Genomic DNA, 23,839 nt, shown 5'->3' on the forward strand with positions numbered 1-23,839 from the left:
CAGCAGGAAAGTTATATTGAAAGCATCATGAGTAAACTGAATAATTTCCAATACTGGTCTTTGAATGTAGACGCAGGGAAATAAACTATTTCATACAAATTGCTCGCAAAATTTAAAAAATTCTAGTGACCACGTTCACTTTTGCAATTTGTTATACTAAACGATGTTCAAAGATGGGAACTAGAAAGCCAGAAAACATAATCAGAAACTGATTCTAGGCATCTAGGCACCTCTATTTGAACATTTGAAGTTTCAAAGAACGAGATCATAACCTCTGCAGAGGCGAAACAATACTGCTTTGTTTAGAGTGGGAATTCCAGCACAGAGGTCCAGTTTCTGAGACTAAAACAGTACTTTTCAAGAGAGACTGACCATTTTAGAACTAAGGGAGACATGAGTGTCCTTGGAAATCATGTGTGGCAAGTTACAGTGTGATGCACTCTTCCGTGGCCTTCAGAACATGTGTGGTATTCCCTACTCTCTGCTGTGAAGTTGCACAAAGACCTTATTTTTCAGTAACAGGATTATGAATAAGCTCACTCAAAGGAGAAATGGGATTTTTAATGATTCCAAGATGCCCTTTGTAAAGCATTTCCTCACCCACCTGTCGTGTACAATGTTATTACTAAAGATTTCATACTGAACTTGAATTTTCTGGTTTTTTCTCTTCAATAAAGTAATACATATACACTAAATTACTCTGATTATTTTTTTTTGTTTCTTAAATGTGAGCTGTAAAACCAGTTCACTGTACGCCTAAAAAATTTTCCAAGAGAGTTGAGGAAGAAAAAAAATCCATTTGTACCTGTTTCTTCCAGCCATGCCGCTTTATATTTCCTTTGTTTGGTACTGAAAGCCAACCTTCAAGTCTTGATTCTGGTTTAAAAAAAAGAATATTAAATAAGTTTATGTATTTGTAATAATAAAGCAGAATAGCACAAAAGCAAACTATTACTAGACAGGAAGATGTACTACATGCAGTAATAGGCAATTACCTATTTAGCAAAGCACAATAAAAAGCACAGCTAAATAAAATGAAGATATAAGCATTTACTTCATGCTTAATCACGAGCTAACACTCGATACAGTTACTGCAAAATAAAGTGACGCTGTTTTCCTTGATGCCAACATCTAACACTGTATGTACACAGTTTGCAAAGAGCCAGGCAGGAAAGACTTTGCTTTGAAAATGTGTTACAGCTTAAACAGAGGAGGATTAAGAGGTTTTCAATATAAACATAATTTAACATTCACAGGGGCTATATGAAAATACGCAGCAGGAAGATGCAGCAAGTAAAACAAACCATATCCACATTTTCCAAGGGAAACAAAAAATGGAGAGCGCACAAGAGCAAGCAAAGCTACACAGGTGTCCCATTACTCACAGAAGATAAGCATAGGAGATAAATAAATAAGGAATGCAGGAAGAATCAACTAGATATAAAGAATAAGAGACAAGTGTTTTATTCAAAATTTCAGTGGACAATTTTGCAAAGAGTAGCGTAATAACGTATTTTCCTACCGCAAAACTACTGTAATAATTTAACAAGGATACAAAGAAACGTCACAGGAAAATTAGCATTCTGCCTAATGTGAACCATAGATTTAGAAGACCTCTCCAGCTAACTGATACTGCTTTTGGAGAGATATTTTTTAAATTATGAAGTCAGGTAGTAGCAGTGAGAAGCTATCGTGATTCCATTAATCTGAAATGACACCGTAAAAAGTCTCACAATTTTGTAAATGTGAGAATGAAGTAATCAGAATTACACTCCATAATTACAAATTTATTTTACAATTGAGAAAAATGTTGTAGATTTTCTTTAAATGACCATAAAAATGTGATTTGTAAAAGAAGTGTCAGAGTACAGAAGTATAGCCAATAGCTAATGTGTGCATTCTTTACAATAAACTTAACTGGCAGCACTGAAAACTTCAAAAACATTAAGTTAAAATTTGCTGAAACATTCTGCGCAAGTATTAACGTAAGAAGGAGCTACTGGTCCCTTTAGTCCTTCAGGGATAACTCTCTGTGAGGTGTAGCCCAACAAGCTCTGAAAATACATCTGCATATATAAAACATATTGTCCATACATTTCGTTATGTAAAATTACAAGGAGATTGACAGCCTAGCCTTTTACAAAGCATTAAAATTAGGCATAGAAAACCCCTTCCCACATTAGCCTTACAGCATACAATATTTAGAAGTGGACTACACTTAAAAATATAGAATCATTTCCTGACATTTCTCCACACAGAATAACTTGAAAATACTGGGGGACCACTGAACTATTGAAATTCTAACTGGAAGAAAGGCATGTTAGCAGAACTCCTTCCAGTAAGAAGCCTTCCTGGAAAAATGAAAGAAATTTCTATTTCCCTGCCTCTCTCATTATCTGCATAAGAACTGCAGGGCGTAGGTGTTGCCTCCCCAGACCCTTCCCCAATCCTTGCTATTCAGTAACTTTGGGGAAGGAAACCTATTTCCTTCATGTCTGCAGGCATCACAGATAATGCTTACCCTATTTTGAATACTTTGATTCATTTTTACATCAAGAGAAGATTCTTCCATTTTTAGAAATATCCTAAGACTCAAGTCCTCCATTGCAAAATAAAGTGATTAACTGCTAATAAAGAACATTGTATGGACAACTGTAATTCAAAAGGAATAAGTACACATCTGTGAAAATTGTGGCAACTCGAAAGATCCAATAATGAAACATTTTAAAAGATGTAGCAGGTACTACGCTACTTATAGGGACAGTGTGAGTAGGAGCTTTTCTAAGTTCACTTTATTTCAGCACGTTCTGAAAGAAATTTCAAAGGAAGTAGAAAATGGATGAGCTATTACAAATGAATTCGTTGACATTCTTTTCTGTCTACTACAAATCTATTTTAGTGAGCAAATTCTATTTGCATGAGAGATGATTTCTGAACTGTGAATAACATCTTCCAGTTGAAAATAACAGTTTCTGAATGTACTCCTTTTCAAGAAACCTAACATTCGTCTGGAACCCAATGTACTCTTGAAAGGGTAGATGAGCCCTTTCATTCCAACCTTGCCACAAAGGTTTGTCTCAAGTAATATTTATAGTGCATTTTAATTTCCCTTGACAGAGTTAGCTAGCACAACTGCAAATGCTCATCTGGCCGTTTCACAAAGATTTGATCCAGAAGAATAATATTTATGAGTGTTCTGATTAACTAATTAAGAAAATATGGGCTATCTAGACTATGAAAAACAATCTTCCACTCCTGTCTTTAAAAATAGGCTCAAAACTAATGCCTGACAACTTCCCTGTATTTTGGAACGAATCCCAGAATTGATACTTCATATTTCCAACCCAGAAAATCCAAGATAGGCCTCAAAAGTATCTGATGGCTAGCTGGACCTGAATAGAATATGAAGAAAGAATTCCATGAAGGCTACAGATCTTATAATCATCTCTGAATATATATTAAAATGTGGATTTGCATTCTAAACATCTTCATGGTTTGTATTCATATTGCCAGGATTCGTTGTGATTCAGTATGATAAATATGAGTTCTAACAGTAAGTCTTCAATAAAATCACACAAGACAACCATGACCGTACTGATTTATGAGACTTTTTGTTGTTTTGGAGCTAAGTAATACAGGCCCCTTCATGAGCAGTAGATCCTCTCTTTCCGGTGTTCAAAAATTCCTGTTCCTCAGACTCTTCCATACTAACCAAAACCGTGGAGATTCCACCTTGCTAATTCTTTCCAGTCCACTCTTCCCATTTGATTCTGTCCTTCCTCAGACTGTCTTACTATAATTTCATGTGGATCTCACCAAGGATTGCTGGCTGGATCTTGCTTTGGGGTTTATTCAGGTGATGGCTACTTGCAGGTATTTCAGAAAGTCGTATCTGTGTCTCATATTCCAAAAAACCTGTTGGCTTATTAATGGTCCACATCTATTATTCCATCCTATCTTTGTCTAAAACATGATTTATAACACACACTGTAAAATACTATGTGCTGCAGTTAAACCTGTAGGACAGCTCAAACGCTTAAATTATCTTGCCAATAGGATGAAAAGAACTAACTGACAACAGGTTAAGTGCCTATAACAATTAGGAAAAAAACCCTTACGTTCCTGATCATGTTTTGTCTTGACAAAGAAGAATTCTGTTTACAATCACGTAAGTATTAAGCCTTCCCAAGTCCAGCCAGGAGGAAGAGGCATTCCAAAGGCATCATTAAAAAGCAAATAGTTCAGCTGTTTCATCAAGGACTTCATTTGGAGACATCAAGTGAGACAATCAATAATCAGGAGTGAGAGCTACAAAATATGCCTAGAACTGAATACAAGGAAAACCTTCCCCCAAGTCATGACCCTTCCCATCTGGTGAAGCAAAACACTGAGAATAGCCTGAATTGTCTAAACAAGTCAAACCCTACACCCTGGGAGCAGCATAAGTTGCCCTGAGAGCTACCAGAACTTGAGGGAGTTTTTAGCTCACCGACAGACAGAAACCTCCAAGTAAGATGCAGCTGTACGGTGTGTTACCACGTGATTTCTCTGTATCTACCTCCAAACACAGAAAAACTTCCTTTTTTTTTTTTTTCTGAGTATGAGGAATTCATTTTAGTATTACCTTGAGTTTATTCAAAGAGTGCAAAGCCTTCTGACCACAAAATTTTACAAGATGCTCTTCCTGTAAATTGTGGATTCTACTCTTGTAGACTCTCTGGTGGCTGGTAACCTAAGCTCCCCGATTAGACAAGACACTACCCCATAGCCTGAACGTCTCTGCCATGCAGGAGGACAGCTCAAAATGCCTGAGAGCCAGGGGTCTCTCTGGAATTCCACCAACATTACTATCTCACTGTTTCATATGAAGGTTTTTCTCAATTAAACCAGAGACTGCCATCACCAGAATTAAGACCGTGGAATCATTCTTTTATACATGTTTACATTATTTTATGTTTTCATTTTTTCCTTGGTGATGTTTTTACTGTTACAGGAAACTGAATAAATCACACCATAATTACTTACTTAGCAATTCCACCATTTATTTGCCTTAAATATTTTTAAGGAATGTCTTTGCCTTAAGAACAGATGCATCAGCTAGAGAATCTTAGTAACTACTCTTCAACAAGATGCTAATTCAAGGTGCTCTGAAGGAATGTCTGTTTGGGCTACAGTTGAAGACAAACAACTTCATATACAACTAAATTGCAGCAAATGAAATGCTGTGGCACGCCACCTTCTGTTTTGAAGGCTAATTACCTGGTTTGCAAAAAAATAACTATGTGCTGGATAACTTCCTCTTCTGTGGGATGGGGCATTTCTAGTCTGAAGACTGACTTTTTTTTTTTTCTCCTTATAATGCTACTGCACACCTTCTCTGCCCTCTACTTGGCTCTTTGACAAATGTGTGAAATCTCACTATGCTCATGTCACTTAATCTCTTTTAACTACCTAAATTGCTTCTTATTCACATCCTGATCAACTCAGAGCCTCCCTCAAAAAAACAAAAACAAAAACAAGCAGCATATAGGGACACAATCTAAATCTAGAAAATTCCTAATAATCATAGAATGGTTTAGGTTGGAAGGGACCTTAAAGATCATCTAGTTCCAACCCCCCTGCCATGGGCACGGACCCCTCCCACTAGACCAGGTTGCTCAAAGCCCCATCCAGCCTGGCCTTGAACACTTCCAGGGATAGAGCTTCCACAGCTTCTCTGGGCAACCTGTTCCAGTGCCTCACCACCCTCGGAGTGAAAAATTTCTTCCTGATACCTGATCTAAATCTACCCTCTTCCAGTCTGAAGCCACTACCCTTCCTCCTATCGCTACATGTCCTTGTAAAAAGTCCCTCTCCAGCTTTCCTGTAGGCCCCCTTTAAGTACTGGAAGGCTGCTATAACGTCCCCCCGGAGCCTTCTCTTCTCCAGGGTGAACAACCCCAACTCTCTCAGCATGTCTTCACAGGAGAGGTGCTCCAGCCCTCTTATCATCTTTGTGCCCCTCTTCTGGACGCACTCCAGCAGGTCCATGTCTTTCCTATGTTGGAGGCTCCAGTGCTGGACGCAGTACTCCATGTGGGGTCTCACCAGTAGAGGAGAATCATCTCCCTCGACCTGCTGGCTACACTTCTTTTGATGCAGCCCAGGATATGGTCAGCCTTGTGGGCTGCAAGTGCACATTGCCAGTAATATCTATAATAAACCTATGTACTAGAGGTCCAACCTGTAAGACACATTAACACCAGCAGCACAACTGCAGTAAAACCAAAGGCATGTGTAGAGAAAAGGGCAAAAAAGAAGACACGAGAAATGAAAGGCTAGTAAAGGAGATGTAGTCAGAGGGATCATAAGTATAGAAGACAAAGTGGAAGACCATAAGAACTTCCAGTAATTGCGATGTTCTAATTAACAATGCAAAAGTTACAGCTGACTTGAAAAGATCTTGCACATACTGAAGTATCTTCCCCAGAATTGAAGCAGCGGGTCGTACAGGCAGAAGCCTGACTACACATGTCTCCAGAGGTAAAACTGAAAATAACATACCTTAATGAGGCAGACAAAGAAAGAGCTTACTCCTACAGTCTTCCCAAGATCTAAGAGACACCAGGGTCATATTGACATACTATTGCCCTTGAGAACAAAACAGGGAAGGTGCCTATGCCCAGATGGAAACATTGGGTGTTTTCAGTGAGACAACAGCCATTACGCTGAAAATGGCTGAGAAGGAAAGTGAGGAAGTTCAAAACTACCCTTTTATGTAGAATAAATCTAGTCAGTTTTCTTGTAGAAAAATTTAAGCTCTCAATTTACAGGAGTACAGAAATTTTCAACAAAAAATTATGAACTACAGTGCTCTTCATTTAGGAGACACTATCAAACATAAGGCTTGATTCCAAATAGTAATTTGAGGGGAGAAAAAAACCACTCTAATAAGTAAAATCCCTCTGATTTCTTTTTTATCCCAAATGGAATACACTGAGAATTAGTATCTAAGAGAAAAACTCCTGAGAAGTTCTGACAGTTCAGAAATACCAGAGGAAGTTCATAGCAGGTGACAGCTCAGAAAGAAAAAAATGTTCCTTCACCAATCTAATAGCTCTAAGAATTCCCAATACTGAGTTTCAATGAAAGTTTGGCCCAGAAGATATTTGCAAAAGAAATAAAATCGACATTTACTTTACAAGACAGCAATTGCTTGAGGGTTTTACAGATCAAACTTCAGAGTGCAAAAGGCTTCTCGGACAGAATGGAAGTTGTGAAGAAAAGGCTATATCATTAGCCAAATGCAAATCTAGTCTAGAACAGAATTCATTTTAATATTAACTAAAAATGAAAATCTAAAAATATACTAGAGGAAGACAGGAAACAAAAATAGCTACAGAAAGGAACAACTACAGAAAAACATAATACTAAGTCTCATAACCTACCTGAAATTTCAATCACTCTAAGACCCCTGGAAAAACTCTAGAATGTGGCAATCTGAGCAGCATAAAGTGAATTAACAGGAAAAGAGACACCTAAAATGACTTTATTTACTTTTATCTGATTACACTGAGGTCTTAAAATACCCAAAATAGTATTCTATTTTCCTATGATCATGTGAAAGTACTGATTACACTTTTCAAACATTGGGGAGTGGGAGGGAGGAATCACTAACCAGTGTAACAGTGGGTCTCAAAATGTAGTGCCTGGAACTGACACTAAATGGAAATGGCCAACTACACAGTATTATTTGTTCTTATCTCTACTAAATCAAAGTACTATACAACCATAAATGCATTATGGAAATTCCTACTATTATTTTTCACATTGGCAATTATTGCTACTTGTCACAAAAGTGCTACATAACTGTAAGAACAGACAAGGTCAAGGCAATTTTGCATTCAAGATATAAAATACAATGACGATGCTGTGGAAGTGCTGGCCCTGTATTCTATTCACAGGACACTGCACATTGTATTCACCATATTCAAACAGCAGCAGATGTAAAGATACTCCTTCCACAAAAGTGACTAAAAATTATGCTAATGCCAAGCCATACAGTGGAGGAGCGACATGAGAAGAAACGAAGACTTCAATATAAGCAGCTAAGCTATGCAATAAAAACAAACAGAAAAAAAAGGAAGTGGAGATGTGATATAGAAAGAGACAGCCAGAAGATTTTAAAAGGCAGTAACTTGTTTGAAACAATACCTTCCAAAACTATGTGTATGCACAAAATCAAGTAGTTCAAATACACTTTTCTCTTACCTGAAAGATTTCCATCTGTTTCATCTGGCTGGAGACTAGCCACACTGGTAGAATCCATTCCTTGCTGGAGGTCCAAAATTTTCCTTCGTAGTTGTTCTATGTCACTCTCTTTACTATCCAGCTGCATCTGGAGTTCATTCCTGTACGTAGATTCTTCTGCTAGTTGCTGTATTTATATACACATGCATAGTTACTGTGACACCAAAAACACTCAGCAAAGTATTCTGAAAACAAAACTCGTTACTATTTTTTTTTTTACTATCTCTAGGTACTTTTGATAGAATTAGCATAAATCAGCCTTAGAAAAAAGTTAAATATCAAAGATCCAGCAACGCGTTGAAGTTTAAAACAGTCTGATTAATTGTTTTGAAAAGGAGACCACCTACTAGTGAAATAAACTGCATAAATAGTATGCTACATGGTATTCATTTTTTTCGTCTTCAATAATGTATCAATAACTTCCACAGTTAAGAATTTAGAAAGGGGAAAAGAATGAGAACAAGCACAGCTGCACACTTGTCAAGTTTGCTGCCTCACTAAAATTCTGTAGCCTAGAACATTTGAAACAGAACTGGTTATTTTTTCAAGTAGAATAGGAGCTACACATTTTTTCTGCAGAAAGAATTCCACAATGTGACAAAAAAAATAAGATTATTTTACCGCTTGCATTTCATTGAGTTCCTTTTGGTATTTCACTACCATCTGGTTGAATTTCTCTTTTTCTTGATTAAGCTCTAATTGGAGCTTTCGGTTTTCCTTCTCTTTCTTCCTCAAATCTTGCATGTTAGCTTTCTTTCTGTCTATTTTAAAATCCTTCCGATTCATTATCTCAGCCAGTTTGTTGACAGCCTGTTAAGAAAAAGGAAAACCAGTAAGAAAAAATATAGATGCAAGCATTTTCATACAAAACTTCTAAGTTCTTCTAGTTATAGGATTCAATTAAAAAAAAAAAAATCTTCACCAACATAAATGGCCCTTACTCATGATAGAAATAATACTGAAAAGTACACAGCATCAAAACTTATTCTTTCAACTGTAAATATCAACTATGCATATTATACACCATGGTTAATATAAACTTAAAGGAACTAAGAGTTAGTTGCACAAAAAAACAATAAACTGGAAATATATATGATATGCAAAGTAATTATTGTTATTATAATTGCATAAAAGGTTATACCTGTGTCTTCAGAGTTCTTTCTGTGTTAATGCTCTTCTCATAATGCATTCTAATATTATTGATTTCTTCCTCTTTTTTCATTTTGTATTCTGTTAAAACAATATTCAACTTTGAGATATTTTAGGACAAGGTAAATATTTCTAAGCTTAATCACTTCTACAATTGTTGTTTTTTTTCTTTATATTCCTGTTGTATCACTTAATGTGCAAAACATAGTTTGCAACAATAAAGGTTACCAGTTTAATGCTACTGTAATGATAGGAAATCACCAGAGGGATATATCAGAAAGGCACTAAGTTGAAATACTAACGCAAACATATGTATTTTTGTTTCCTGGTGATGACTAAGTTTGTTGCCCCACTTCCTGCATGTCTGCACTACCAAAAGTGTTTCTGCAGTACCAAAAATTACTAAGTCAGTACCCACACAGAATAATATTGATATGACTGGACTCACATTCAATAGAGGGGAAAAAGGCTTTCTCTAAACAAGGAATGACTCTGTTACATTTCCCTCACCCCTCTCATACACCAGTTACTCAATTCTACCAATCTTTCTATCACACCTCCAGTCTGCTGATTTGTTCCCAAAGTTTCTAGAAGCATGCGTTTCACTGATACCAGTTAAAGAATAACTTTCAGGTGCTTAAAAGTAGCAAATTCCATAAGCTAAAAAAAAATACTGAAAACTGCTTGCTCACCCAATCCCTGCTATTACAGAAATGCAGAACTAAGGGAAAATATTTTTGTATGCCTTCCTGCCTATGCAGTGTTTGCGACAACACCGACAACACAACCGATGAGGACTTTACTCTCGTAGTCAACAGATATTAAAGCATGCATTCAAATTTTATGATCCTTGCTCAAATGCAAAACCATGGCAGTGAACTGAATAATAAAGTAACTTCCCATATAGTCAGAATGCACGTAAATAGAATGCCAATCCACTGATATGCAAGAGATCACAACTTAAATTCTGAATCTAAGTGAGATCTTAAGGAAGTTGAAATACTGATACTGCTTTACTGTAAATACTGGAGATAGGAACAGAAACTTTACTAAATTGTGTGCAATATGAAGTGAGTAAAATACATTTCCTTAATAACTTCCATGCATGCAAGGGCACAGCTGGCAGAAGGGCATTACACAGACAATATATGAATGAGCTGTACTGGACAGGCATTTCTGACTGTGCCTGCAGGAACTTAGCGCTAACTTGTTTTAAAAAGTGAGGAGGGATTGTAAGCAGAAACTCACTTTTTCCTACCAGCTACAGCTGAGGTTTTAATAATTTTCTGTAATAAAGGTAGTGCATGGAAATGGAAACAATACAGTAGAAAGAGTGGCAATTTACACAGAAGATGTATTTTCAAGAAGAACACAGTGACTTCTGTTATTTTTCAAGCCCAAAATAATAGGGAAGATAAACAGCAACACCTTCTCCCATTTCCCATTTCCATTTTGCCTCATATGCTTCAAATTAAACTGTGCTTCATAACAGATGAATTAGAGCTCCAAACATGACATACCTTCCTCCTGTTTCTTCATTTTTTCACTGATCTCTGAATTTTCCTTTGTTATTAAATCAACATCTTTGGTTAATGTGTTATTAGTTTCTTCCAGCTAAACGAAAACAAACACATTTTAAAATAAAGAACTTGCCATAAATTCTAAAAATATTTATAACACTATTATTTTAAATACCCTTAAATCTGTAACAGCTATTTACTTGGAACACCTTCCTCAGAATCTGCCTAGCTTTCAAACCTGAATTTTCAAAAAATGGTACTTTTCTTCTAAGCTGTCTTGATTTACCAAAAGGCTCAAGATATACCTGTCCCAGAAGGAACTTTTTTCTTTTAATGATCTTTTCAGAACTGTACTGACAATACCATCGTATATGATTAAAAACTCAACTTAAGCAAAATTAGATTGTCAGATATTGAATGTGGCGATTTTCAATTACTTTGTGGTACTTTTGGAAGTAGTAGTGCTAGAGGCCTGATCCCTGGAATCCAGAGAAAAAACAGCTGATACATGATACAACTCCAGCATTCGAGGCTAGAGTAGATTCATGGCATCTGCTGCTAAATAATTGTTATATATCATGAAAAACAGGTATAAATCAGCACAAAAATACAACTAAATTTGGTTTAAGTCAAGGCATACGTAGGTAAATATGTACATGGGTTTGCAAGAAAAAAAAAAAAGAAAAAAAAAGGAAAGGAAAGCCATCACGCTTTGAATATGTTAGCTGCCAGAAGACAGAGTCAGGATCACTTTGCTAACCACTTAACAAATACGCATTAAAAACCAGACATAATTGCATTCCTGAAAAAACGGTTTTGTTTGAAGCCTATAGAAATGATCGTGCATCGAGCTGTCTGACAAAATTATCAGAATATTTGAAACCAATGAACACACTAGCAAGAAGGTACTTTTCGATACCATAGGCAAATCTTCTAAATGCTTCTTCAGAAATGGTGGCATTTTGGAGATTTCAAGCTTATAAAAGAAAACACATATAATAAACACTACTTCTGCTATCTTTACATAGAGATGTAATATCCACGGTAGCGCTAAGAGAGAGCTTTAAGCGATTGATCCAAGTCCAGTTACACCTAGAATTTTACTAAGGTTTTACACCCCCAGGAATCTTAAGAAAATCTGCATAGCTGATCCTAAACGGGGAAAAAAATAATGACAAAATAACTATGCTATATATGGCTTGCTATTTGAAACTCTTCAGTTAAGACATTTACCAACCTGATACTCAAGAGCTATGCTATAAAGTATCTTCAAAAATTACAGTTTGGGGTTTGTGTTGGGTTTTTGTTGTTTGGTGTTTTTGGGGGGTTTTGGGGTTTTTTTTTAATAGTTTACCAGTGGGAAGAAAGTCAAGACTTCCAGGTTGGTTTTTTTTAAAGACTAAGTAATTTTGCAGTAAGAGTCTCTAATACACAGCTCCACAAAGTTACAAGATGTAAAAAATACATTGGGCAATGACAAGAAGTAATTACAAAAGGCTTAATAACAGAATTAAAAATATTTGCTTGATTTTCAATCTGATTTCACCTCAGGTTCATCGAGTCTATGTTTCTTTGGGAGTTCACATGATGGGATTAAAATGTTTAAGGTTCCAACTAAGCCCAAAACTCAGATACTTAAATAATTATCACTTACGACCACAGAAAGACTTTATAAATTAAAATAAAAATATAAATTTCTGTTTCCAGCTGGAAGATATATATAGGTATTAATTACAGTGGAATAATTTACCCTTCTTATGATGCTGTCCTTATCAGTCATTTCTTGCCTGTGTCTTGATGCTGCTTTTTTGCTTTCCTGACTCAGTTCAAAATACTGTTCTTCAAGGAGTGCTCGCGCCAACCGTTCTGACTCAGCTTTGGTTTCAGCTAAATCCAACTGGGTAGTGAGCGTTTCTCTGTAAAAAGTACATTAGGATTTTGTTCTCTTATACAAAACTTTCCAAATTTTCAGGAAGACTAACAAACCGAAATTATGCCATACAGCTGACTGTCATTATCTTAGTTTCTTCAGAAAAACAAGATTTACAAAACCACACTGTACAATTGTATCTGTTGATGGTCCACACAAGCTACAGCTGCAAGCTTACAATAATTCAACTGAAATTTCAATCATCCACGAAACACCAACCCTTGGGAAACCAGGGGTCAGATTCTCCTGCCTTTGAGGAATAAAAAAATAAAACTAAATTGCATGTACAGTGTGGTCCATCAAAAGATACTTAATCCTATCAGTATTACCTACTTTTTCACACAAGATTACTGCTCATGAAGATGTGTGCTCTGGACTGTTCGAACAATAAGGAAAATTGCATAAAGTTTCTGGAAATATACAGTGGTTCTGTGCCTATGTAACCTTTTGCAGAAAGGCTTGCAAATTCTATCCTGCTTGAGAGGCAGGGGCAGTAACTTAGGTGCGTTATCTCATTAATGTACACACAACTGCTAATCAGTTCAGCACACAAGCCAAACTTTCTTGCTCTTGCCTGGAGTACAGGCAGAGCTCCAATATATTTGCCTGCAAAGAAACCCACATAAAGCACGGTGGCCAGTTGAGCGCCCACGAGTCAGATGTACCCAGCAACATGTGACACAGCCCACAGCGTGCCAAGCTAGAAGTGGCAATACATTACTGCAGTATGGGCTCATGACAGATGCCATTCCTGCACTGCAAAATAAAAAGAGATTTATGCAGTGAAATACATATTGCTGGAGTCCACTTATTTGATACATCTGTAGTAGATATGGGCCTCTACTGTAAACAGGTAACTGGTGAAGTATACTCAGTCTGTCACAATTCCCATAGTTGTATACAGGTGAAAAATGTTTATGACGAACACAAGATTGTAGAGAACAGTGAGGGAACAGAATAAAAGGAATCTATAAAAATAAACAAGAAAAGCGAAAAAGAAAAAAACAAACAAGAGGACTAAAGGAAGTCACTCCTTCCTTCCCCTCCCCCCTTTTTATTTTTAAGTTGGATACTACTCCTGAACAACTTCGCATAGACAGGCATTTTCCTCCAACATCGTATTTATTAGCCCAACATCTCCTCTTTCTCCCCTTCTTAGCCCACCACAATGCACCATGAACACTGTAGATAGCCTCCTCCCTTTTATATTGTTTTGCAATGTTGATGCTCAAGTAGAACAAGAGACCCAGACTTCAGAAGAGAGACACTCTGCTTCATGCATAAGGCTATAGTCTCCTTCTTCAGAATAAATATATATTAAATAAATTAATAAACTGGAAAAACAAGCTTAAAAAACTTCTTTCCTTATTTGCTACCTTAGAAAATAGCACATCACAATGGTTGTTGGATTAACTGGTTTTGCTGTGGTCAGATGTATACCACATTTAGAATTCAAAGTATTTTGATTATCTTTTTCCAATTTATTTTATTTGCTATAGAAATATACCAAGTAATTATCAGGATAATATAATCAAATAAAAAAGTTGTTACACAGGCAAGATGATTACCACAAATTGTAATGTTTTTTCAAAATTTTCCATCTTCCTAAATTCTCAGAAGTCCAGACGTTACAAATAGAGTCCAAAGCAAATATGAATAACCATATTTGGCTTTGTGAGTCAGCATAGGTAACATGCTATGTATCTGCCATCTTACAAAGTGTTACAGAACACTTTTGAGACCTGTCTTTTTCTGAATGAGTTAAACATTTTAAATCTGATTCAAAATCATACAAAATCTTCATGAGTGAGACCATACTATATGGAAAAACTTATGTCTATTTGAGAAACACAATGGGCATACTTTTCATTTTGCAATTCCTGCATTTTTCTTTGAGTTTCTTTATTCTTTTCATCAATTTCCTCTTTCAGTTCCTTAACCTGAGTTTTGTAAAGTGTCTGTAAAAGAAAGCATAAACAAAGAATCATTATTCAAATTCCATAGTGAAATTCTTCATTGTTTTTGTACTGGTTGGTTTGAGTCTGTCAAACCCCAACACATGCCAGTACTGTCTTTAATGGAATTTCCTCCTTCCTACCCGTCCAACATGCTCCCTTCCAATTTCCCTTATCCTACATAGTTTTACAAACAACACCTGCTGACAACAGAGAAGGAAGGCACTAGGACACAGCTGAGCAGCTCTCTTGGAGACAACATCTGCATCCTCTTGTAGCATCACCATCTCAAAATGTTAGTCAAACAGGCCTAATACTGTCCTATGCTTCCACCTGTTGTGTTCTGTTTGTATCCATGTATCTTTTCTCTTAGATGGTTAAGTTTTTTGTGTACAGACTGACTTTGTCTTAATAACTGATTCAACAGAAGTCTGATTTACGTTAATGACTTCTGTTCTTAATTACTATATTGTTATTAACACCACCAGTAATTCTGAAAGTTAAAAACTGATCTTCTACAGTAAAGTACTTTGGCTAAATATTCACACTGAATTACAAATGTCTCATTTAAACTACATGCTAGTGAAAAAAAAGAAAACTGAGAACAAAACACAATACTCTGGATCTTCTTATTAGTAATATGTTATGGAGAAATGCACAAAAAATCTGCAACACAATGAAATTACAATCATATGCAGTTTAGTAAACATGAAATTTTTTATTGCTCCTCCAAGGAAGAGCCAAATTTAAAAAGTACTTCCCAAACTGAAATGAAACTGTTCATATTCGCAAATGTATTTGAAGTTCCAGCATTGTAGAGCATCTCACGCTACTGTCTCTTTTCACAGAAATGAAACAGATCAAACTAAATCTATGAAATACACATTTTGGCTATCTGGAGTACTGAATAAGGCTCTTCGGGGACTCAGATGCAGAGAAGGTATCTTTTTAGAAGGAGGAGGAATACATGCAGAATGCTACCGGATCTATGGTTCTTAAATATACTTATGGTTGATCAATAGGATGGAATATATTCCAGGAAGTATGAAGATTTTGAACTCTCTACAATAAAGTTTGAAATTGTCAGAAAAATATCTCTTTTCCAACCTCAAGATAGGAACTACTGTGTTGAATAACTCAGGTAAGAGTTACTCAAGGTAGTATATGAGATTTGACAAACACCTACAAATCAACGTATTAGACTAATCTAGTGTTCTCTAATTTTGGTTTATTGTTTGTATTTCAAGCAGGATTTTGTGAATTGCTGATTTATGCCAGATTGTTATTTACATTTAAAAAAATTAATGTGTAGAACTATTGGCTGCTCAACGATTTCATGTCAAAATGTAGCACTCACAATTCTTTGAAAGTCTTACCGAAAAATACTGCTCAGCTTCAAGCTGATCCTGAAGCTCACGCATTTGACCTTCATTTCCTCTGTATTGTCTATGAAGGAATAAAAAAGGAAAACACGTAAAAATTCAGCTACTAACAAATGACAAAGATAAACTATTTCTAACCAGAACAGCATTCTATGAAGATCTTACAGTTGCACACATATTATTTCACAAAGACCAACGGTTTGCTCTATCCTAAAATTCTGATTTAATTACATTCTTTGTTCTACCCCGATGATCCTTTCAGTATGTAATTTAGAAGGCAAGAAGTCCTCTAAATGGAGAAATGTTAAGGGAAGAGAAATCTGAGGGAAGAGATGATAGAAGCCTAATTAGTGAAAAATACCTTCAGTCAGATTAAGAAATGTGAAGAAAAAGAAGCAGCTAGTTAAGGAAGGTAAAAAGCTATTGACTCCCATGTAGTAAAACTAAAAGTCCCATATGATTTACTAAGTAGTATCACAGTCAATCCATAAAAAAGTCACTCAAATAAAACTGGCATATATGCCTTGACATAGAAAGATAAGCCAAGAATTGTTCTGCATCATAGGTCATAACAAAAATATTCCAACACTGAAGGCTACATACAGAAATCACAACACGCAGCTAAAAATATTCTTTTAGTTTAGGAAAAATGCCTATGCACCACAGAATTTTTTTCACTAATAGGAACGGGCAAAACAGCACATGTATAATTAAGCAACCTTTTCCATTTTACTTCAGATTTTTACTTACTTAGCAAGCTGAGCCAACTCGAATTCTAGTAATCTCTTTGCTTCCAACAATGTATTGATTTCCTGTTTCAGCTGCTTCTCGGAACCCTTCAAGTTATCTGCTTCAAAAGCTTGCGCCTTTAGTTCATTCTGTGCCATTATTCGCTTATTCGTCTCTTGTTCTAGCTGAAGTGTTAGATTCTTTACCTAAATGAGAAATATTTCCATTTAGGAGCATTTGCTGAATAACCAATTGCACATGGTTGAAAGTGTTTCATATGTGGATTACTTTATGCCAAACACCATTGCCTAGGTGCTACATACTGTACAATGTCTAAAAATATTCCTAAAAGGAATATTCCTGAAAGGTCCTGCAAACCTCTCTGTGGATTTCAGATCTTAAAAACTACTCACCCTAGAAAAAACTGCAGCATACCAGCTATATAAAAACTAACGTACACAAGTTGTGACCCCTAAGAATGGTGTTATAACCTTAATTCCCAGTGTCCTGTAAAGAAAAAGTAAGGATGAAACCATTATTCTTAGTACCTAGTTTTCACACTCCATATTCTAACTGGTTTTCTGGAGAATGCCAACTCAGAACTGCAAACCAATCAGACTACACAGTGAAATTCACAAGCAAGTTTTTCCTTTAAAAAAAAGAAAAAGAAATACAAAAAACTGCATTATATTAAGCTAAGGATTCAAATACGTAAGGCATCCAAGAGCTAAGAAACAAGCGGAAATTACCTAACACCATTTAGGCCAATAACTGTCTTCAGCTCTACTGAGAGGTGTATTTTACAAGGAGTTCAGCGTAAGTGAATTTAATTTTCTACTTCTCAATGCAACTATAATTTCTTAGTTACACAGAAAATTGTTAGGCATGAACATTTTACTTACTTCATCCTCCAGTCTTTCCTTTTGCTCAAGAAGGTGTTCCAGTTTCTGCTGAGATTGCTTCAGGTCAAAGTCCAGCATGGAACACTGTTTTTCAGCTTGAACTATTCGATTTTCTGCCTTTTCTCTTGCTGCCCTTTCTTCCTTTACTTTTTTTTCCATTTCTGAACAAGATTAAGGAGAGAAAACCAACAAAAATTAGTATGCAGCATCTGCAAGAATGCTTTTGTAAACACAGTATTAAACATCCTAATATTTTTCAGACCCTTTTGTTCAGCCATTTAAGCTCTTCTGCTGATAGATGGACTGATTACTGAGTAAAAACTTCCTGGCATTATTACAAGAAACACTGAAAAAGAAACATAATTCCAATTTGCATTCAAAGCACTGGTATATTATGATGACAAATGAAAGATAAATAGTGAAAGAAATAAAAAATGCAGATTCTTGAAGTAATCATTATGAACTAAAGGCAAAATTTCACTTCCATAAACAGACTGGAGAGCAAAAGAAACGAAGTGCTACCATTTGTGTTTGCTTTCTGAAAAGCTACAACCTACACATGCAGGTACCGACGACCTTCACAAAGCAAACCTGATGTATTCAATTAAGATATCAAGATACATCTTTGATTCTTCAATACATATCTGCAAAAGAAACTTCACCACTTATTACAAGCCTAATACAACACCAATATTTTTAATGCAGTTACACAGGAATGTATACTCCAAGACAAATGCCTTGATAATGCATTCTCACAATTCCGTTCAGCATTAGCCAGAATTTCAAGATTCAATAGCATTTTAGAAGCCAAGGAAGGCTTTGAATTGCAAAAGCAGTAAGATATTCAAAATATTAAGAAACAATGCAATTTTTTGTGGTACAAGTACCATGTTAGAGAAAATAACTTAAAATGTGTAGTTTTGATTATGTAGGTTCTAAGATTTTTATATGCAGTTTCTTTATACAAAGGATTAAATACTTGTATAAGAGTACTACACTGTAAGATGATGTGTTTTGAGATATGATAAATACTTTTTATTATGTATTTACCTGAAACTTGCAAGAAATACTTACCACACATTGCAACTGATCTTGCCTCCTCTATTGACTGATGTTTGTCAGTTAACCGAGCTTTAGTCACTTTGTGTTCATTTACTTCCTGTTCTAACCGGTCTTGTAATGATTTGAGTTTGTAGTTCAAATCTATCTCTAAATTATTCTTTTCCTAAAGATAAGACAAAAAAGTTAACAGATTTCTATAAAATTTCTAGAATATCTGAGGGAATCACATTTCCTTTCTTCCCTTTTTCAGCGGTAGCTTTTCTATAAAATTTCTATTATATCTGAAGGAATCACATTTCCTTTCTTCCCTTTTTAAGTGGTAACTTTTTGTTATGAAGAAATTAACAATGTTATTTTCCATGCTTATTAAAGAACGGTAACAGACAAAAACTGTATTAAGTGCTCTGGAGAAAATGTCATTAACTTTTTTCTGTAGTCTATAAATTTGTAAGATAATGGAAACTTCTGTTCGAATAATTAGTAGTCACATAAATTGAAAGCATAAAATTAATCCAACAACAACACTAGAGCCCAGAGGAATTTGAAGTATCATTACCTGGATGCAATTCTATTATTTCATTGTTAGGATTGCCAGCATTTTACAGTAACTCAAGAAACAAGCACTGGAAAGGAGCTTTGAGAGATAGGGACTTGCCTTTGGATCACTGGTTCATAGAACACCAAATAAGAACTGTATCTGCTTACACCCTCCCTCATATATAGTCATACCTCTGAGTTATTTGGATAGACCGGACAGCACAGCAAGTCTTTACCTGACCTCAAAACATGGAACTAACTATGTAGCCTATCTGGAAACAGGCTGCAGGATTTCCTTTTACTCTCTACTTGTTTCTCCATCTTGGGGTGGGGATGTTTGGGGAACACGCTGCTACCGTTCTTTATGAAGGAAGGAAGTAAAAAAATTGAAACGGTTCAGCTCCAAAGTTGATCAAAAGGTCTAGCACCGATCCAGCCAAATTAAAATCCAGTAAAAGCAGAAATTTCAATTTCAGGCTTTTAAAAAGTTCAATTCATAGATTTTCAGGAGGCAAGTCTCTGAAGCAATAGTTAGGCAGGCAGAACAGAAATTACTTGCTACTGGCAAATGGCTGGATCCTTGAGTCAGTGATAGTGAACGACAAACATGAATTTTATGCCCAAAGCTACAAATAAGAACTACCTGAGGACTTGTGAGACTTACCATTGTAATAAGATTGTAAATTAGCACTATTTAGTTAATAATTTTAACACAAGACTGATTTAGAACCAGAACACAGGACTTAGTAATATCAATAAATCCTATTTGAAAATATAGTCAAAAGCTGACAAAGAACATTAGCCTCAACATCATTTTGCCATACCTTTTCTGAATGATTAAGCATATCCTGTGCTTGTTTTCTTTCTGCTTCCACTCTTTCAAGATTGTTTTTGATGTTTTTTACTTCTTCTTGTAAAGTTGTAATCCGAACTGCCATGAGAAATGAAATATCATTCAATATTAGTAACTCGACTTGGATAAACAGCCTATTAAACCTTTACTGGTTTCTGGGTCCCTAAAATATTTACACCTCCACATTTTTCAGATATGCAAAGGCTGTACATTGTAAAAGGAAACTGATCTTTTTAGCCAGTCTTTATGCATTCCATTAGGAACAATTTTCAAAAAATAACCACATGCAAAACTTGGTACCTGCCTTCACCACTTCCAATATCTAATATGCAAAATTTCTTCCATTAACCCAAGTTCTGCTGTGCTATGCAAGAAGCACCTTTGCTGATGTTAACTCCACTAATAGGTACATAAGCCACATCACACAGAAAGTTAGTCTCAAAATGGATCTACAGTGTGGCTCAAGTGCTCTACAATGGAGAGAGGAACTATTCTCTGTCCCCCAAAGCACCTACCACAAGACCCTGTATGCCACTGGAAGTTTATATTACATACCAAGTAGAATCACAGAATGGTTTGGGTTGGAAGGGATCTTTAAAGACCAGCTAGTCCAATCCCCCTGCCATGGGCAGAGACATCTTTCACTAGATCAGGTTGCTCAAAGCCCCATCCCTCCTGACTTTAAACACTTCCAGGGATGGGGCAACCACAACTTCTCTAAGCAATCTGTCCCAGGGTCTCACCATCCTCATTGTCAAAAATTTCTTCCTTATCTCCAATCCAAACATACCATCTTTCAGTTTAAAAACGTTGCTCCTTGTCCTGTCACTACAGGCCTTGGTAAAAAGTCTCTTGCCAGCTTTCTTATAAGCCCTCTCTAAGTATTGAAAAGCCGCAATAAGGTCTCCCTCCGAGCCTTAGTAGTGGTCGTAGTAGCAGTAGTGTGTGTGTGTATATATCCACATGCCAAAGCAATAGTGTATATATATAAGCCAAAGTAGTAACATATATTTCTAGACTGAAGAATTTGCATTAGCTCCTTTAAAATGAATACACAAAGTATTTTGGATTACTCTATATTACACTTAATACCTTAAATACAGTATGCAAAAATATACCTATCCATTCAAATACATCTGCCTACAGTACAGTCCACTTCACTTTATTCTGAAGTATAAAGACACAGCCTGGCAATATGTATGAAACTATGAGATCAAAGAAGAGAAAATCTTCCTAAATCTTACACTTTTCTCATTCGTTTTAATTGTGCTTTTAAAACCAGCTGCATGAGTATTTGAATTACATAAAGCTATTTGGGTACATATCAGCAAAGCACCTTAACCCTACACCCTTCAGAAAAAGATCCTTTTGCTGCAGGCTGCTGAGTTGGATGTGGTCAAAGAACACGTTTTGGAGTTCACAGAATAGTCTTCTGGTGCCATTTGTACCTCCTGCTTGCAATTAACAACAGACTGGAACAAACATTCAGTCATTTCAGAGGAACTTTTCAACTGAAATTGATTTATTACATTTGAAGCAAAGTAAACCAGCAACTTGATTCTTGGTAGTTTGCTCTTTTTGCTACCAAACTTTACCTTAAAAAAAACAAATACAAAACCACCCCAAAAGTCCTCAATAGAAGATTGTGCCTCATGGAAAATGATCTTCAATACTGCAGACAGATGGTTTAAAATGACAAGTTAAGAGGCAGGATCCATTACCATAAGCACAGTTATGAACTACTGTATCTGAACAGTTTCTAGTATAAAGAATCAGAAGTACAAATGGTAGAAAGTTCCAAGCATCCAGAAAAAAAGCGATTCCACATCTGCATCCCTTGCTATGCTCTTCATCTTGCTTATAAAGTAATGTAGAAGCATCATAAAAGAAAAAAACAAATGCAATTTAATAACAAAATAGCTTTCTCCACAAATGAAAGAAGAGAAATGGCAGGGTACATCAACTTGGCTATTGCACCAAGGCAGTAAGACAGAGTGGTGTGTGTTCTCTAGCACTTTATCAGCTTTTCCTATTTTGGTACCACTGAACTCACACTTTTAGTCAGGGCAGCCCCATAGACTCACAATCAGCGTTTCCCACTCTTTGCTTTTGATACTCTCCCTCCCAAGAGCCGCTCAGACATGATCAGGAGACAAGATCCAATCTTCAGAAACTGTTCTGTCCCGCAGTTTGCAGGTTGGCTTTCCTCCCTTTATGTAACTGTACTTTATTTAATAAAGCAGGGTTATCACAACTCTTTTGGTAAAGTATAAATACAGAATATTTACCCTGTAATTCTCCAATCATTTCAGATCCATGACTCCTGTCCCTTCGTTCCGCCTCCAAAGCTGCTTGTAGTTGGTAATAATCTTTCTCCACCTGCAGTTTTGTGCTTTCTAGAACTCTGCACCTTTCCTGCAGTTCTCTATTCAGTGATTCTACCTGACTTAATGACTTGCTCATTTCGGTGTTACCCTTTCTCAGTCTTGCTGCTGTATCCGATTCTGTCCTCAGCAAATCATTTGCTTCTTCTAGCTGTTAAAATAAACCAGACAAGATTCTCAAAAAATTATCGGGATCAGTTTTGTTACATCTGAATGCTCAATACTGCTTCTCAAATCTAAGAAATAATGAAGACAATGAGCACAAGCAACATACTTGTTTTTGTAACTGTGTTATCTTCTCATTTGAAATTTGTGAATGCTGGCTGATTTTTTTCAAGTCTTCCATCTGATCTTTTAGCGTGGACACTAAAGAGAAATTACACCATTAATATATCAGACTAAAAAATCCTTAGGGCTTTTTTTTTGTTTTTACACAAACACGCTCAAATAAATTCTTGGCATATAATAGATCTTTTATTGAATTTTAGTTTCTTATATATGTTTTTAGGTGAAATTCTGTGCTTGCAGACAACAAATGAACACTGTAGAGAACAGAATTTGAAAATAAGACAAAAATATTGTGTGTTCTTGTTAAAATTCGAATAAAAATAAACTCAAAATTCGTGTCCATTATTTGAAAAGATCCTTTTAAAGTTGCGTAGCACTTAAGATGCTAAGGTAGTAAATTATTCCCCAGAACACATCATACACCTCATCAGTGTCAATGTTTGGACAACATGACATACCTTCATTTTCCACATTCCGTCTTTTTTCATTCTCTTGTTCAATTTTTCTTTGGTAGTCATTTATCTTATGTTGCAATACCATCTTTTCCTTCTCAATCTGAGACACTGTTGATTCCAGGTTCTTCCTCTGATTTCCCTAAAATTAAAAGCATTGGAATTTTCTATTTAAATTTTAAGGAAGGAACCAATATCTCTGCTACTAACTAATCAAGGAAATTGATGCATCATTTCCAATTAATGAGTTTCTGACTTCCTTGAAAAGGTTTGCAGAAAAGATGGCTTTTTTAACTTCTACATGACAAATGTATGTAATTACTAGAAAAGTAATTGTTAACGTGATTAAAGGTAAGCAACTATTAAAATTATTACTAAGAGACAACATAAGGACTCAATAGAAAATC

At 35.9% G+C, this 23,839-nt stretch overlaps 1 protein-coding gene across 1 annotated transcript in view; it reads right to left on the bottom strand.

Annotated features, from left to right (window-relative positions):
- Positions 1-23,839, bottom strand: part of ROCK1 (Rho-associated, coiled-coil containing protein kinase 1) — a 93,686-nt gene that overhangs the window by 14,180 nt on the left and 55,667 nt on the right. Inside the window, exons 14-28 of the mRNA XM_009886626.1 lie at positions 23,439-23,574; positions 22,967-23,058; positions 22,597-22,843; positions 20,280-20,386; positions 18,931-19,081; positions 17,857-18,017; positions 16,976-17,160; positions 16,220-16,289; positions 14,752-14,846; positions 12,709-12,874; positions 10,959-11,052; positions 9,431-9,519; positions 8,911-9,099; positions 8,251-8,416; positions 806-876 (exon numbers count right to left, since the gene is read on the bottom strand). Coding sequence (XP_009884928.1) covers positions 806-876; positions 8,251-8,416; positions 8,911-9,099; positions 9,431-9,519; positions 10,959-11,052; positions 12,709-12,874; positions 14,752-14,846; positions 16,220-16,289; positions 16,976-17,160; positions 17,857-18,017; positions 18,931-19,081; positions 20,280-20,386; positions 22,597-22,843; positions 22,967-23,058; positions 23,439-23,574 — 2,019 coding nt within the window. The remainder of the gene's footprint in view (positions 1-805; positions 877-8,250; positions 8,417-8,910; positions 9,100-9,430; positions 9,520-10,958; positions 11,053-12,708; positions 12,875-14,751; positions 14,847-16,219; positions 16,290-16,975; positions 17,161-17,856; positions 18,018-18,930; positions 19,082-20,279; positions 20,387-22,596; positions 22,844-22,966; positions 23,059-23,438; positions 23,575-23,839) is intronic.

This window comes from Charadrius vociferus, unplaced genomic scaffold (genome assembly GCF_000708025.1).
Source record: "Charadrius vociferus isolate BGI_N301 unplaced genomic scaffold, ASM70802v2 scaffold45, whole genome shotgun sequence".
Lineage (NCBI taxonomy): Eukaryota > Metazoa > Chordata > Aves > Charadriiformes > Charadriidae > Charadrius > Charadrius vociferus.